At 43.0% G+C, this 16,792-nt stretch overlaps 1 protein-coding gene across 2 annotated transcripts in view; it reads left to right on the top strand.

Annotated features, from left to right (window-relative positions):
- Nucleotides 1-16,792, top strand: part of LOC104593757 (uncharacterized) — a 107,258-nt gene that overhangs the window by 11,018 nt on the left and 79,448 nt on the right. For both annotated transcript variants that reach the window (XM_010253745.3, XM_010253744.3), the window contains exon 4: nt 16,552-16,624. In XM_010253745.3, coding sequence (XP_010252047.1) covers nt 16,552-16,624 — 73 coding nt within the window. The remainder of the gene's footprint in view (nt 1-16,551; nt 16,625-16,792) is intronic.

The raw sequence follows: 16,792 nt of genomic DNA, 5'->3' as shown, positions 1-16,792 counted from the left end.
GCCTATATTATATGTTAATCATGCATGTAATATTCATAATATATGTAAACAGGATTCATGTTGCCGACTCCATATAGTTGGAATTAGGCTTAGATAATGATGATGATGACAATTCATACATCATAATCTATGTACATATGTATATATGCATAATTTTTTGATGTTTGGGTAGGCCTCAGCTTGAGTCCAGCCTGAGGCTCATTGTACTTTGTTGACCTCGGCTGAACTTGGGTTTTACTTGAGCATATGCTAAGCAGAGTACCCAGTCTGGTTCAGTGATTAGCCATATCTAGGAACAAAATGGACCAAGGGACTCACTAAGAACTCACTAAGAACAACATGTTTTTACCTTCTCTAATATTGTAATGTAGTTTCCATTATCCAAGAAACCCTTGTTCTATCCACCATCCATCATATCTTCCTTGATATGTATCCTTTGGTAGTTCATAGAAACTAATAGTCTAATAATTAGAGAACATATGTGCCAATTGAACTTGACCATGCTGGAATTGCTTCCTTGTTTCTATCCCTCAATAACCAATGCTTCAATACGAGGCCCATGCCAATGCGGATGACATCATCATTTTCAATGAAGGGGATGACCTACGGAGAGTGAGGAATCTAAAGAGCTTGATAAGTTACTTCGAAAGTGTCTCTAACCTAAAAATAGACCTGGATAAGAGCTGTGTAGTGGGAATAAATTTGGATGAGGGGGTCATTGAGTCCGTTGCTGAGTGCTTAAATTGTCAAGTGGCTTCTTGGCCTTTGTCTTATCTTGGGCTCCCTTTAGGTGCTAACCTGAAGGAAAACAGTTTTTGGACTCCAATCCTAGAGAGGTTTGAAAAAAGATTAGCTACTTGGAAAAAGAACTATATCTCTCTAGGAGGTAGAATAATGTTCTTAAGAGCCACTCTAGCTAACTTGCCGGTTTATTATCTCTCTGTGTTTAGAATCCCCTTTAGGGAGGCAAAGAAATTGGAGAAGCTAATGAAGAGTTTCCTATGCGAGCCAGGGGAAGAGAAGAAGAATCACTTAATAAGGTGGGACATAGTGTGTAGAAGTAAGGAAGAAGGTGGATTGGGGATAGGAAATTTGGTCATGAAGAATACAACTTTGTTAGGAAATTTGGTCATGAAGAATACAACTTTGTTAGATAAGTGTTTCAAGGTTCCTCAAATAATGGCTGGGATGCTAGTGTTTCTCGACAAACTACTTTGACAACTCCTTGAAAAGTGATTCATAGCATCCTTCCCCAATTTCTTAATTTTGTCAGGAATGGTGTTTGTTTAGGGATTTTTGTTCTCTTTTGGGAAGTGATAAAACTTAGATTATATGTTTGTATATGTTCAGATCAGAAGAAAGAGAAGGAAAAGAGAGAGAGAAGGAGAAGGAGAAAGAGAAGAAAAAGGAGAAAAGTCATAGCCGAGCTAGAGAGAAAATCTGAAAACCTCTAGTCGGCCCTTCTTTTATTTATACTCTTCTAAGATATACAAGGATTACCATTGTGCCCTCACTTAAGTGAGAGCCACATCAGTTGAGCAGTACATATATAACTAAACATAAAAGGATTGTACTACCCTTGTACAGCTGACTCTAACACTCCCCCTCAAGCTGGTAGTATATGTCATATAGTCCCAGCTTGTTACATATGTAGTCCACTCTTCCCCGATTCAACCCTTTGGTAAACCGATCTGCCCATTGATTTCCTGTGTTCACATATGCTGTACTTATCACTCATTAAGCACCTTCTCACGTACAAAGTGGCAATCCACTTCTATGTGTTTCGTCCTTTCGTGAAACAATGGATTAGAGGAGATATGAACTGCAGCTTGGTTATCACATTATAGCTTCATAGGAGTGTCAATCGAGTATCCCATCTTCTCTAGTAGATGCTTCAACCACACCAGTTTGCATGTTGTGTGAGCCATAGCCTTATATTCAGCCTCTGCACTGCTTCTTGCTACCACTGTCTGCTTCTTACTCTTCCACGTCACTAAGTTCCCACCAAGAAAAGTGCAATACCCTGTAGTGGACCTTCTATCAGATATGACCCAGCCCAATCAGCATCCGTGTATCCCTCTATCTCAAGACTTCCTCCACTCTTATACAACAAACCACGACCTGGAGCACCCTTCAAATACCTCACAATCCTTAGTACTGCCTCCTAGTGTGGGATTCTCGGATTCTGCATAAATTGACTCACTACACTGACCGCAAATGAGATATCAGGTCGAGTGATGGTTAGGTAATTAAGCTTACCCACCAGCCTTCTGTACCTTCCCGGATCCTCAAACTCCTCACCTGTATCACTAACCAATCTAGCATTCAGTTCCATAGGTGTTTCAGCTGGTCCGGCACCCAACAACCCTGTTTCCTCTAGCAAATCAAGAACATATTTCCTCTGGCACATATTAATACCATTCTTGGACTTGCAACCTCTATCCCTAGGAAGTATTTTAATTTGCCAAGATCCTTTGTTTGGAAGTGATCATGCAAGTAAGTCTTCAACATGTCAATTCCTAGTCTGTCACTGCTTGTGATAACAATGTCATCTACATATATCACCAAGAGAATCTTCCTAGCATTTGATTCGTAGCTGAATATGGAATGGTCAACCTAACACTGTTTCATTCTAAACTTCTTCACCACTTCACTAAATCTCCCAACCATGCACGGTGAGATTGTTTAAGTCCATAAATAGCCTTCTTAAGTCTACAGACCTTCTCACCCTCCCCCTAAGCAATAAACCCTTGTGGTTGCTCCATGTACACCTCTTCAAGAAGATCACCATGTAAAAAGGCATTCTTGATGTCAAGCTGAAACAAGGGCCAATCAAACATAGCAGCAAGAGAAATCAGAACACGAAATGACCCAATTTTGGCAACCGGAGAGAAGGTGTCCGTGTAATCAATACCATACTACTGTGAATAACCTTTGGCAACTAATCGAGTTTCAACCGTTCAACACTTCCATTAGGTAGGTATTTAACCGTGTACACCCACTTACAACCGACCACATGCTTACCAGGAGGAAGAGTAGTGAGGTCCCACGTATGAGTACGAGTTAGGGCTGAGAGTTCTTCTTCCATTGCTTGGCGCCACCCTGGAGAATTGAGGGCTTCCTGGACATCATTGGGAATAGAGACAGAGGATAACATAGAAACAAACTGTAGATGGGAAGTCGAAAGGTGAGATACAAAAACATAATTGGAAATGGGATGGAGAGTGCAATTGCGTTTACCTTTCCGCAAAGCAATAGGAAGATCAAGGTCAGAACTTGGAGTTGGGGCTGGGGTGGGATCAACTGCCGGATCTGTCGACGATGACGAAGCTAAGGGAGGAGCCGGTGCCTGACGATGTGTATACACTTGCTGGATAGGTGGTCCTCTCTCAGGTAGCCGCACTGGAGGCGAAGATTGGGTCATGACCGGAACAAGAGGAACGGGATCCTCAACAAGAACTGGAAGAGGGGGTGATGGCAACAGAGGAGAAGAAGTATCCGACCTGGAGAAGAAAGGAACAAACTCAAAAAATGTAACATCGGAACACACAAAAAAACGCTGAGAACGAGGGTTATAACACTTATACCTTTTTTGAGTCTTGGAATAGCCAAGAAAGACACACTTAGTGGATCTAGCGTCTAACTTGTCCATTCCAGGCCCAAGATTATGAACGAAACACACGCATCCAAAAACTCTGGGAGTAAGGGGAAAAGGAGACGTGGGAAACAGAACAGAGAAAGGGGATTGAACTTCAAGGATAGACATGGGCATGCGGTTAATAAGAAAGCAAGATGCGAGTACAACATCACTCCAAAAGGGTTTGGGGACATTCATCTGATGTAAGAGGGACCGAGTAGTTTCCAAAAGGTGACGGTTTTTTCTTTCAGCCACCCCATTTTGTTAAGGGGTGTAGGTATATGAGGTTTGATGGATAATGCCATGTTGTTCCAAATATTCTTGAAAGTGTGTGGAAAAATACTCGCGGCCATTATCAGAACGAAGAATTTTAATATGTACACCAAATTGATTGCGAATTTCAGCATAAAATTTCTGGAAGATAGAAAACAATTCACTCTTTTCTTTCATAAGGTAAAGCCATGTCATCCTTGAATAGTCATCAACAAAAATTACAAAGTACTTGTAACCATTATAAGACACTACTCTGTTTGGACCCCAGATGTCCGAATGGACTAAAGAAAAAGGACTCGATGTACGACTATCAACTCTAGGACTAAAGGAGACACGATGATGTTTCCCAAACTGATACGACTCACAATTTAAATTAGAAAGACGACACAACGGCGGAACAAGTAACTGAAGAACTCTAAGAGACGGATGACCAAGTCTGCAGTGCCATTGATGAGGGGAGAGAGATGACTGAAGAGCTATTGCCGAACCACCTCCATCAAGATAATACAGTCCTCCAGTTTCATGCCCTCTACCAACAGACAACAGGTTAAAGGGAAACTTGGGAACATATAAAACTGAGGAGAGGGATAATGAGTCAGTGTCAACATTACCAACACCACATATGGTTGATGTAGAGACATTGGCAAGAGTAACAGATTGGGAAGTGGAGGACGGAGAAATGGATGAAAACACACATGGAGTTCCAGTCATATGATCGGAAGCTCCATAATCTATAATCCAACGGGAAGATGTGGATGCCAGACAAGCTGTACTTGTGTGTGCAAGGGTAGTTGTGTTCTGTTGAGATGTACCCTGAATGGACCGCTCATACTCATCCCGTGAAACACTCACCATCTCCTTTCTGGAAGTATCTGTAGATGTAGTGGGGATCTGATCAGTGACTTGAGATTCTTGTTTTGAGCTACCACCATTTACAGCTACATGATTCGCCCAAGTTGAAGGTGGGCCATGGAGATTGTAGCAAAAGTTGATAGTATGTCCCTCCATACCACAATGAGTACACCTTCTCTGAGTATTACCACATCCCCTACCACGGGCTCCCCCTGAGTCTCGTCCTCCAACACGACCACCACCACGACCATACATGGGTCCACCACCACTACCACGACCATGCTGACCTCTACCACCACGACCTCCCCCTCTCGTAACTGCAAATGTAGACCTATCTGACATAGTGGAAGTCTCTGTGTGTTCCATAGCCAAGTCATAATTTGAGCATCCTTCTGCTCCCATTCATCATTATCCCGGAGAATCAATTAAGGGTTTATCTTCCCTCACATGTTTCACTTTCTTTTTGGCTTTCAGGAAAACTTCAACAGACTTAGCCCAAGGGGCATAATTCTCACCATTCAGTTTTATAGAGGTCATCTGCACATTCAGATAATCAGAAGGCACCATCGCACTTGATTTGTATTCACTGCTGTCTCCCATGACTGCACAAAAAAACAGTGGGAGGTTGTACCACTAAACTGTTACTCTACTGCCCTAATAAATCACCACACTCCACACGAATGACTGAACACCACAAGGGTTCCTAGTACCAGGTTTTAGCAGCAACACTCACAACTATTCACCACTGTTTCAGCAATAATATTCACAACTGTTCATCACTTTTAGCAACAGCACTACTGTTGCCGTTTACTTTCAGCACTAGAAACCCTCACAACACACCTCACAAATAATATTTTCAGTTCTGCAACATATAAAAGAAACTTGCTACATACCACAACTTAGTTCGAAGATACGTACCTGTCGAGTAGAGGGTACCAAGTCTGCACTGCCACCATCACAAAACCAGCCCTCTTCGAATTGCGAGTAGAGGGTTTTCTACCAACCACACAAAACCACAGCGATTGCACTCATTGGAGGCATGGAAACCCCCAAAAGGAGAAAACGACCAGTCCTTTTCTTCCTTTATGGAAAACTCTCTAAATATCAATGAGAATTCTGCAAAACCCTAGAGAGGAATGCGCAGAACAGAGAGAAAAGGAGACAACTGATCTGAACTGATTATCGTGGCTCTGATACCATGATAAAACTCAGATTAGATGTTCGTATATGTTCAGATCAGAAGAAAGAGAAGGAAAAGAGAGAGAGAAGGAGAAGGAGAAAGAGAAGAAAAAGAAGGAGAAAAGTCACAGCCGAATTAGAGAGAAATCTGAAAACCTCTAGTCGGCCCTTCTTTTATTTATACTCTTCTAAGATATACAAGGATTACCATCGTGCCCTCACTTAAGTGAGAGCCACATCAGCTGAGCAGTACATATATAACTAAACATAAAAGGACTGTACTACCCTGTACAACCGACTCTAACAGGAAGGTGTCTGTTATGGTCACACCATATGGCAGTGCACTGTGGCGCAGTCATAGGCAGCAGCACGCACAGCAGGCCGCACAGCCGCAGGCACCGCTTGGCAGCGCCGCACAGCAGCACGCACCGCCGATAGCGCGCAGCACGCACCGCCAGGCAGCAGCGCGCACCGCACGCACGCACGGTTGCACGCCCGGCACCGCACGGCAGCGGCACCATGAGCCGCGCGCACGCACCCAGCAGCAGCAGCAGAGCGGGGCCCACACGACAGCTCATATGGGTGGGCCCACCCTTATCTGGACACATCAAGCCAACTCGCCGCTAGCTTATCTTATCCCTTATCCCTTGTCTTATCCTTATCTTATTTTATCTTCTTAAGTAAGAGTTATGAGTTTTAGTTTGAGTAGGAAATTAGGAGTTTTAGCTGGAGTTGGATTACCCTAGCCTAGCCGAATCCAACAAGGAATTCTCTTCTGTAATCTCCTATTTAAGGAGCTACGAATTGAAATAAAGCATTCAGTTTTCGCAGTCAAGAAAGAGAGTAAGGAGAGTTCGGGTGATCTCTTGGACAAATCACCCATTAGGAGAGTTCGAGTGATCTCTTGGACAAATCACCCATGCGATTGCCGCAATAGGGCTTGCCTGCAAGGGAAGGCGCAAGGAAAAGCAGGGCTTTCGCACCGTGGACCGACCCGTGACGGGATCCTACGTGCGGGACCATAACAATTTGGTATCAGAGCCAAACGTCATGGGCGATATGGAGCAGCTATCAGTCAAGGTCAACGAACTAGAACATAGGCTAGCAGAAACCAGCATGGAGGTTCGTGAAGTCAGGGAAGACGTCCGGGCTGGGCAGAGGCATCCAGCGAACAACAGATCGCTGCCCCTACAGCCGCAGTTATTTCCAAGGATCAGCGCACGGAGGATGAAACTGTAAAGTCTCCTCCTTTGGCCGGGGACAGTGTCACGAACATTATAGTAGAACTTGTAGAATGCGCTCCTTTGACGAAGATAGGTGGGCTTGGCGATGTTTTTGGGGCTTTACCGAAGGCCTTGGCTCGGCGTGGACATAGAGTTATGGTTGCGGCACCACAATATGGTAACTATGCAGAAATCCAAGAAACAGGAGTGCGCAAGAGATGTAAGGTGGAGGGGCAGGATATAGAGGTAACTTCCTCTCAAGCTTATATTGATGGCATGGATTTTGTGTTCATAAACAACCCTATGTTCCGCAATATTGAGAAAAATACATATGGGGGAGGCCGAGGGGATATTTTAAAACGCATGGTTCGCTTCTATAAGGCTGCTCTTGAGGTTCTCTTCTGTAAGTATACCCGGTGCGTTCCTGTGATCCACAACAAAGCACATCGGGGCCGTGGTCCAGTACACGATTTTTGTTATGTGGATCTTCCACAAAACTACTTCAAACTATATGACCCAGGAGGTGGGGAACACTTCAATGTCCTTGCGGCCGGACTGAGTGCAGCAGATCGTGTAGTCACTGTAAGCCATGGTTACGCCTGGGAGCTGGAAACTAAAGAGGGTGGTTGGGGTCTGCATCAAATAATCCAGCTTTATGCACTGAGATACGGGGCAGTCCCTGTTGTTCATACTGTTGGTGGACTGAGAAATAGTGTGCAGCCGTTTGATCCATTCGCAGAGTCCCAAGCCATGTATCCGGAATACGAGCTTGAGGACAAGCTCGTAGTCCGGGAGGGGTGTAATGTTATGGTCACACCATACGGCAGCGCACTGCGGCGCAGTCATAGGCAGCAGCACGCACAGTAGGCCACACAGCCGTAGGCACCGCCTGGCAGCACCGCACAGCAGCACACACCGCCGATAGCGCGCAGCATGCACCACCAGGCAGCAGCGCGCACCGCACGCACGCACGACAGCACGCACCGCGCACACGCCCGACACCGCACGGTAGCGGCACCATGGCGCGCAGCACGCACTGCCAGGCAGCAGCGAGCACCGCACGCACTGCACGACAGCATGGACCGCGCACACGCCCGGCACCGCACGGCAGCGACACCATGAGCCGCGCGCATGCACTGCGCGGCAGCGGCACCATGAGCCGCACGCATGCACCCGGCAGCAGCAGCAGATCGGGGCCCACACGACAGCTCATAGGGGTGGGCCCACCCTTATCTGGACACGTCAAGCCAACTCGCCGCCAGCTTATCTTATCCCTTATCCCTTATCTTATCTTATCCTTATCTTATTTTATCTTCTTAAGTAAGAGTTATGAGTTTTAGTTTGAGTAGGAAATTAGGAGTTTTAGCTGGAGTTGGATTACCCTAGCCTAGCCGAATCCAACAAGGAATTCTCTTCTGTAATCTCCTATTTAAGGAGCTACGAATTGAAATAAAGCATTCAGTTTTCGCAGTCAAGAAAGAGAGTAAGGAGAGTTCGGGTGATCTCTTGGACAAATCACCCACACGATTGCCGCAATAGGGTCTGCCTGCAAGGGAAGGCGCAAGGAAAAGCAGGGCTTTCGCACCGTGGACCGACCCGTGACGGGATCCTACGCGCGGGACCATAACAGTGTCTGGGTGGGATTTTTTTTTTTTTTATAAGTAATGAGATAAGTTTCATTAATAAAGAATTAATGCAATAACAAGCTTCCCATGGAGAGGCACGAGCTGCGTCCTCTCCTAACAGCAGGAAGAAAGTCAAAAAGAAAACAGAAAACAGAAAATAGAAAACAGGAAACATATTCAATCTACAATTGAGCCCAATATAAGCTCCTTGTCAGGCAGTTCAATTTTTTAATTTCATTCTTAAAACACCACACTAGAGTCCGGGTTTTGTAGCCATCCCACTACCACCTTGGAGTCCCCTTCTATTATCAGATGTTCCACACCTATCTGCACAGCTATCTGTACTCCTTGGATAGCAGCTGCAAGTTCCGCCTTAGTAGAGTTTCCAACTCCTATGGGCCCCGAGTAAATAAGAACCACATTTCCAGCCTCATTCCTCAGTACCCCTCCCACCCCTGACGGACCTGGATTACCAAGACTACTTCCATCGAAGTTCAGCTTCAAAAAGCTTTCAGGAGGGGGTTCCCAAGTCAAACTCACTTTAGTCTTTCTAGATGAACAATTAGCCACTGCTAGCCAATTCCTCCAAATATCATTAAATGAGAATTGATGGAATAGGTCCAGTGATTTTAGCCATAAGATCACCTTATTTAGAATGCAGTCTTCATTCTTCTAAGTTTCTCTACTTCTCTTGGAAGGTTCTGGTATTCCTTTCTTCCCACAAGGACCAGATCAGTGCTGCTCTTGCACACCTCCACATAATTCTTCCTCTTCTGTGCTGCCAAGGGAAGAAAGCAGGATAAAGATCAAGCTTGCATCCGCTGGCCTAACCAACCTGCACCCAAACAATGAGAAGAGCCACTCCCATAACTCTGTAGTAAATGAACAGGAAATTAGTAGATGGTTACAGTCCTCACCATGTGACTTGCAAAGGATACACCAAGAAGGTGAGAGATAAAGATAAGGTCTTCTCTTTTGTAGAATGTCCAAGGTGTTTATTTTCCCATAATGCACTTCCCAGCAAAAAGCCATAACCTTAGGGGGAACAAGCCTACTCCAGATTTCCTTAAAAGAGAAAGGCTGAATGGGGTTAGATTGAGTAATGTATTTAAAGAATGAAGCGCAAGAGAAGGATCCATTTGGCTTGGGTGTCCAGATCCGTTTATTGGGTTCAGAAGGGTCCAAACACACTGTATCAAGTAGGCTTAGCAGATTTGTTAGGGACAATTTCCTCTTCCCTTAGACCTCTATGAAACCCCAAATCCCAATTTGGTGTTAATGGATTATTCGTAAAGGAGAAAAACTTTGACACAAACTCCTTTTTGTACCTTGAAATAGAGAACAAAGAAGGGAAGAGGTCCTTCAATGGAGCCTCTCCAACCCAAGTATCCTCCCAAAAAAGGATAGAGTTACCATTACAAACATCATACCTGACAAAACTGAGAAACTGAGGAATGATGCCATGAATAGCTTTTCCAAGGTGTTGCCAAAGTTGCCCACCGTGATACTCTAGCATCCCACCCATTATATGAGCGACCATGAATACTACCCACCACCTCATGCCAGAGCCTCTCTCTCTCCACTGGCCACCTCCACAGCCACTTCCCCAGTAGTGCTTTATTTTTTTTAATAAAATCCACTAACCCCAATCCCCCCTCCTCTTTATTCTGGCATACCACTTCCCATTTTATCAAGTGATCCTTCTTACTTTCTCCCGGCTCCCAGAGGAAATCTCTCATCACCTTCTCTAGCTTCTTAGCTTCCCTAGGTGGTTTCCTAAACACAGATAGGAAATAAGTTGGTAGGTTAGCTAATGTGGCTCTTATCAACGTGATTCTTCCCTCCAAAGAAATATAGTTTTTCCTCCAAGAAGTCAACTTCTTTTGAAACCTCTCCACCACTGGACACCAAAAGCTACTTTCCTTAGGGTTTGCCCCTAACGGAAGCCCCAAGTAGGTCATAGGCCAGGACGAGATAGAACACCCTAAGCTTCTTGCTATAGCCTCCACCTGACTCTCCTCCAAGTTAACCCCGACTACACAACTCTTCCCAAAGTTGACACTCAGATTTGACACCCTCTCAAAATTCCTAACCAGATCCTTAAAAGACCTTTTCCCTTCTCTATACTCTATTTCCTTGTTTAAGAATAAGACTGTCTCTAATTTCCTTCCCTCCCCCTTTTTGCCTTTGCCTTTAAATTGGGATTTTGGTTTCCATTAGGGCTTGAGTGATGATGAACTTGTGATGTTTCTCAACTTCTTTTGATTATTGATAATGTTTGTTTGGATCCTTTACAATCAGACAAGAGGATTTGGTCCCCCCCACCCAAAAGACTCTTTTTCTTGTGCCTCCTTTTTGAAAGCCCTTTGTTCTTGTTCTTCCTCCCCTTAGTCGGTTTTTCCCGTAAAATTGCTTTGGGCTAAGCCTGTTCCTCCCAAAATTATCTTGTTTTGTTGGGAAGTGTTTTATGGGAAAATTAATACTCTAGACTGCCTACAAGAAAAGAAGCCTTTTATGTGCTTGCCCCCTAGCTGGTGTATTCTTTGCAAAGCAAATGGTGAGGACTGCTTCCACTTACTAGTTTCTTGCTCCTTTGGTGTTGCTATTTGGGATTGGATTTTTGCCTTATTTGGTTGCAGGTAGAATTTACCCACTGATGTAAGTCTGCTTTTCGACCCGTTGGTCTTTGTATGGCCCAGAAAAAAGAGGGAGTATTATGTGGAAATGTATCAGAGTAGCTGCACTTTGGACAATTTGGGAGGGAAGAAATTCAAGAATTTTTCAAGAAAAGGAACAAAGTCTCCTGGATATCAAAGAGTGTATCTTAACAAGGGCAATTCATTGGTTGAGAACTTCAGAATTTCTCCATTTGTTCTCCTTTGATGACTTTAGAAGGAACTGGCTAGAGGTGGCTAATAGCTCTCTCAAGAAGGAAAGGATTTCTATAATATGGACTCCACTGCCGGAAGGTTGTGTAAAATTGAATTTTGATGGAAGCAATCAAGGCAGTCCTGGCCCCTCAGGTATAGGAGGGGTTTTGAGAGATAAGGACGGTAATATCTAGCCTTGTACTCGGGCCTAGTGGGAATAGGAGACTCAAATAGGGTGAATTGTTGGCAGCTTTACAAGGTATTCAGATTGCTAATCAACTTGGTGTTGAGAACCTTCAAATTGAAGGAGACTTTGAGATTATTGTAGGTTGTTCAGCAGATCCGAGCTCAGTCATTTGGTGCTACAAGAACATATCAAAGAAGGCCACCTGGTTGTTAAGAAACATGAGTGTTAGCATACAGTGGGTTGGCAGGTATGCAAATGCTATGGCAGATTATCTTGCTAAACAAGGGGTTTTGAGGGAACATTTGTACTGGGATACCTTGTAATCTTGATCTATAGTGCTATGTGATTTTCACTCTTTAAGGGAGGTCACACCTCGTGCCTCTCAGTGGGATGCTTGTAACAGTTCTCATATTTTCTTGATAAAATTCTTCTTCAATTGTCAAAAGAAAAAAAATATGAGGCCCTTGCCAATGTGAGGTCTGGGGAGGGACAGACGGGACTAAAACAAAAGAATTAAGGGTAAATTAAAGACACCCACCAGGCCACCCTGTACTTAGAGGGTGGGTATTCCATCAATTAAATTCATGAAGATCCCCATATGACTGTCATGTGCATGTTAAACATTTCTAAAACCTCTAAATACTTGTGTTATTTTATAAGACTATTTTACTCTTTTAATTTTGTTTTTTCCTAAAATCCTATCTCTCACATATTTCTCTCATCTTTTTTTTTTATCAGCAAAAAGATTTTATCAATAACAGAGAAATATTGAAATACAATAGTTATAGGTTGCAGAAAGCATTAACCCAATCTGCAAACACTACAAAGCATTTACAGTTCTGCCCAGTACAAGGCAGATCTAATTGCCCCCTGTTTTGCTAGGGTGTCTGCCAACCCATTTGCAGTCCTTTGACCCAACCAAATTGAGTGTTGAACCTCCTTGTAATTATGTCAATTTCTCTGTATATAAATTTGAGCTTCCAAGGTGCAGATGTAATGTTTTTAGCCCAAGAAATGACCAGCAGTGAGTCTCCTTCTATTTCTAAATCTGTTGTACCAATCTGCTCAGCCATCTTTAAACCTTGAAGTAGAGCCAAAGATTCAGCCTGTATTGAGTCACCAATACCTATTGGTCCTGAGAAGAGTGCCACAACTTCACCTAGATGATTTCTAATAACACCCCCTATACCTGCCCTTCCCGGGTTGCCAAAGGAACTCCCATCAAAGTTTAGTTTTAGTTTGTTCAGTGCAGGTGGCTTCCACTCTGCTCTCACAACTTCTTTGGGTACATCTGTCTGTGCTACTTAAGTCCAGCTTCTTAGAATCTCATTCGTGGAGAAGTTTTTGAATAGTTCCATGGTCATCACCCAATGTGCAGTTCTGATTTTTATGGTTTCAATGACTTCCTCCTTTGATTTACTTTTTTCAGAAAAGAGTCTTTGGTTTCTTTCCTCCCATATAGTCCAAACCACAGAATCTCTTCCTCCCATATTTCTCTCATCTTTCTCTCAACCGAGTTCATCTTCAGAATGTTGAGCCCTGTTTTTTCTTTGGCAAGGGCTTGAAAGCACAGTAGCCAGGTTCAAAAGAGATTCTGTGTTTTAGCATACCTATTTTTCCATATTGATAGCTTTTGTGCTCATCCGATCAAATCTTGAATGGACAACTCAGTAATTTTACCTTCACCATTAACCTCATTAACAGAATAAGGGGCAAAGTGCTGAAATCCAGATGATCAGGAGATCATTTTTGGCTTATTCAAAACAAAGTTCTAATTTGGGAAGTCTCAAGAATTGTCAAAATAAGTAATAGCCAAAAGCAAAGTTTCACTCAAAAGGTTTATGGCATGGAATAGAATGGATGTAACCCAAGGTTCAACTCAATTTATAAATTTGCTCCATTTTTGATTCATCACCATCTTCATCATGTAATCCTTGTCCCAACTATATGGAGCCAGCTACATGAATCCTGTTTTTCCATTCCTTGCTCCAATTTTGATTGAGAAGGCAAAAATATTCTTTTTTTTTTTTTAATTGATAAGCACAAAAAAATGTACTAAGAAAGTGTAAGATGATGTACATCATGAGCATTGAAACAAAAATATATGCATCCCATCTCCAAGTTCCAGTTGCTTCCCAACTATAAGCTACATGGATAGGATGTATATATTGACTCTCAATATCTCATTTTTTGTCATGCTTGGATTTTTTTTTTGATCAATAACAACAGCTTCATTAAATTAAGAGAAGAGAGGGAAAAGAATACAAAGGGAGATAAAATAACTTAGCTCCCCAAAAACAGAAAACACAGGGAATGCAAAGAAAAATTAAAAACTAGCCCAGAAAACAGCCTCCCTATTCACTCCTTGCTTGGCCAACCCATCCGCTAATGAGTTGGCACTCCTCTTCACCCAGCTGTACTGAATCTCAATGTCCCTACCCAGCCATAAGAACTGTTTTTTCTCATTGTTAAAGTTCCACAAACCACTGTTCTCTGTCTTCAACCAATTAACCACCACCTTCGAATCACCTTCCAGAATCAAGCGGCTAATATTTAATTCTTTTGCTCTTCGAATTCCTTCAAGCGCTGCAAGGATCTCAGCCCTAAGAGAGTCACCTTCTCCAATAGGGCCAGAGAATAAAGCAGTAAAGCCCGAGGGCCTTGGATTCCTTCAATCCCTTCCTCATTCCTGAAGACTCCTCCAATCCCAGAGGGCCTTGGATTCCTTACACTGCTGCCATCAAAATTCAGCTTTATAAAGCCCGAGGGGGGAGGGGACCAGAACGGACAAAGAGTCCTCTTGCATCTAGCAGTGGAAGCAATCTCTTTCCAGTTTCTTAGCAAGTCATCCATAGGACAATCTGAAAACAACTTCAAAGATTTTAGCCAATGGACAGCTCTTAAAAGGATTCGATCTAACAAATCTTCCAAAGTTTTTTCCTTGTTAGAAAAAATGCGCGAGTTTCTTTCTTCCCACAAAGACCAGCATACCGCTGCCCTAATACACCTCCACATAGTCTTCCCTTGCTTCTTAGGCCAACTGAAAAAAGAAGTAGAAAACAAACCTTGGACAGTCTCCGGAGGATACCAAGAACACCCAAAACGGGAGAAAACCCACTCCCAAACAGTTTTAGCAACCTTACAAGAGACCATGAGGTGGTAGCCAGATTCCCCATTAGCTTTACAAAGAGCACATCTATTAAGAAGTAGACAATAGTTGGGTCTCTTTCTTTGAAGTAAGTCTAAAGTGTTGATTCTTTCTAGGAAAACTTCCCAACAAAAAAAACCCACTCGAGGAGGAATAGGTCTGCTCCAAATTTCCTTAACTGGAAAGGACAACCCCAGGGGGGTAGGAGGCTGAGTTAAGGTTTCAAAGAAAGAAGCACAAGAAAAGGTACCAGAGCTAGAAAGGGTCCAAAATCTGATGTCTTCCTTAGCAGGGTTTAGGAAGACACCCTCAAGGGAGGCTAGCAGAGCTACCAAGCTATCCAAGTCTGTATCCCTAATTGCCCTACGCAGGCCAAGGTTCCAACCAAAGCCCGAAGTGGAGGCTGAAGGGACCAAGAAAGAAGAAATGTGTTCATTTTTCAAGTCTGAAAGAGCATACAAGGAAGGAAATTGGTCTTTCAGAGGAGAATCCCTGACCCAAAGTTGTTCCCAGAAATTTATTCGGTTACCAGAGTTTAGACCATACCTGATCCAAGGGGAGAAAACTGGAAGCAGATTGTGGATGGATTTCCAATGCGAAGATTCCAGGATCCCAGCCATTGTCTTCCAGCCCATGAATGGTAGCCACAATCTTAGTCCACAATTTATCCCTTTCCAAAGAGAACCTCCACAACCACTTCCCCAGTAGAGCCATGTTCCTTTTCTTGAAATTACCAATCCCCAGACCTCTTAGTTTTTTACACCTAGAGACCACCTCCCAACTCACCCTATGATCTCTCTTCTCCTCTCCAGGCTCCCAGAGAAAGTTCCTTATTAATTTTTCCAAAAGATTTGAAACCTTTGAGGGGATCTTAATGCAAAAATCAATTCCCAAGTTGCGGGAAGCTCCACAAGAGCACAACTCATGGCAGTCCTAATTTGGCTTGAGAAAGACAAAATCATTGAACTGCACAAATGTTATCATTAGAGGGGATTTCACGGTAGTCACAAACTGGCTGAAGAATAATCAGGAGGGGACTTAGTTTTATAGGCATATTGTCAGGGAGATAAGAAGCATATTGAGGCAGATGATTGCTAGCATCAATTGGGTACCGTGGGCTGCAAATTGTATGCTGATGGACTGACAAAACAAGGGGCAACAAGCGAAAATCTGTTCTGCGGTTTGGTTAATTGAGAGTTTCTTGTATCTTTAAAGCTTGAAGTGGCTAGCTGAGGTTATCCATCTATCTAATATTCTAATGTTTGTGCTCAATTTCAGTATACAAAATTTCTTTTTGTTGCTGATCAAAAAAATTAAAAAAAATGGCATTGTCTTATTGGTGTTTGATTCTGCTTGGATCCTGACATGGATTATAAAACAATGTTAAATCTCACTTGACATGGTTCCAGACAACTTCCCAATTCATGTCCTGAAAATCTGTGTTGATACCTCTTTTTTTGCCTTCCTCAAAAAAGTAAATTTTTCTTTCCCTCTTCAAAGAAATAAAACTTTGGTTTTCTTGGCTCATGTTTATCATTTTTTCCCTTATGATATCAGGGATGAGTATTATGCGTGGGGATTGCACCAGATAGCTAAAGCTGTTAGCTTTCTGAATAATGATTGTAAACTGGTAAGAACTCGCATCTGATTGTGAATTTGTGATAATTCTATGTTATAAATATTTATGTTCTTAAATATTACTGAACCTGCAGATTTTGTATTTGTTGCTGTTTGCTAATTGAAATTAAAGATAGAATTCAGTGACTTATTGTTAATTTGTTTCTATGCAAAACATGCA

Source organism: Nelumbo nucifera, chromosome 5, assembly GCF_055504915.1.
Source record: "Nelumbo nucifera cultivar China Antique chromosome 5, China Antique-T2T, whole genome shotgun sequence".
Taxonomy (NCBI): domain Eukaryota; kingdom Viridiplantae; phylum Streptophyta; class Magnoliopsida; order Proteales; family Nelumbonaceae; genus Nelumbo; species Nelumbo nucifera.
The sequence above is the reverse complement of the archived record's forward strand: the minus strand, read 5'-3'. Positions and strand labels throughout refer to the sequence as shown.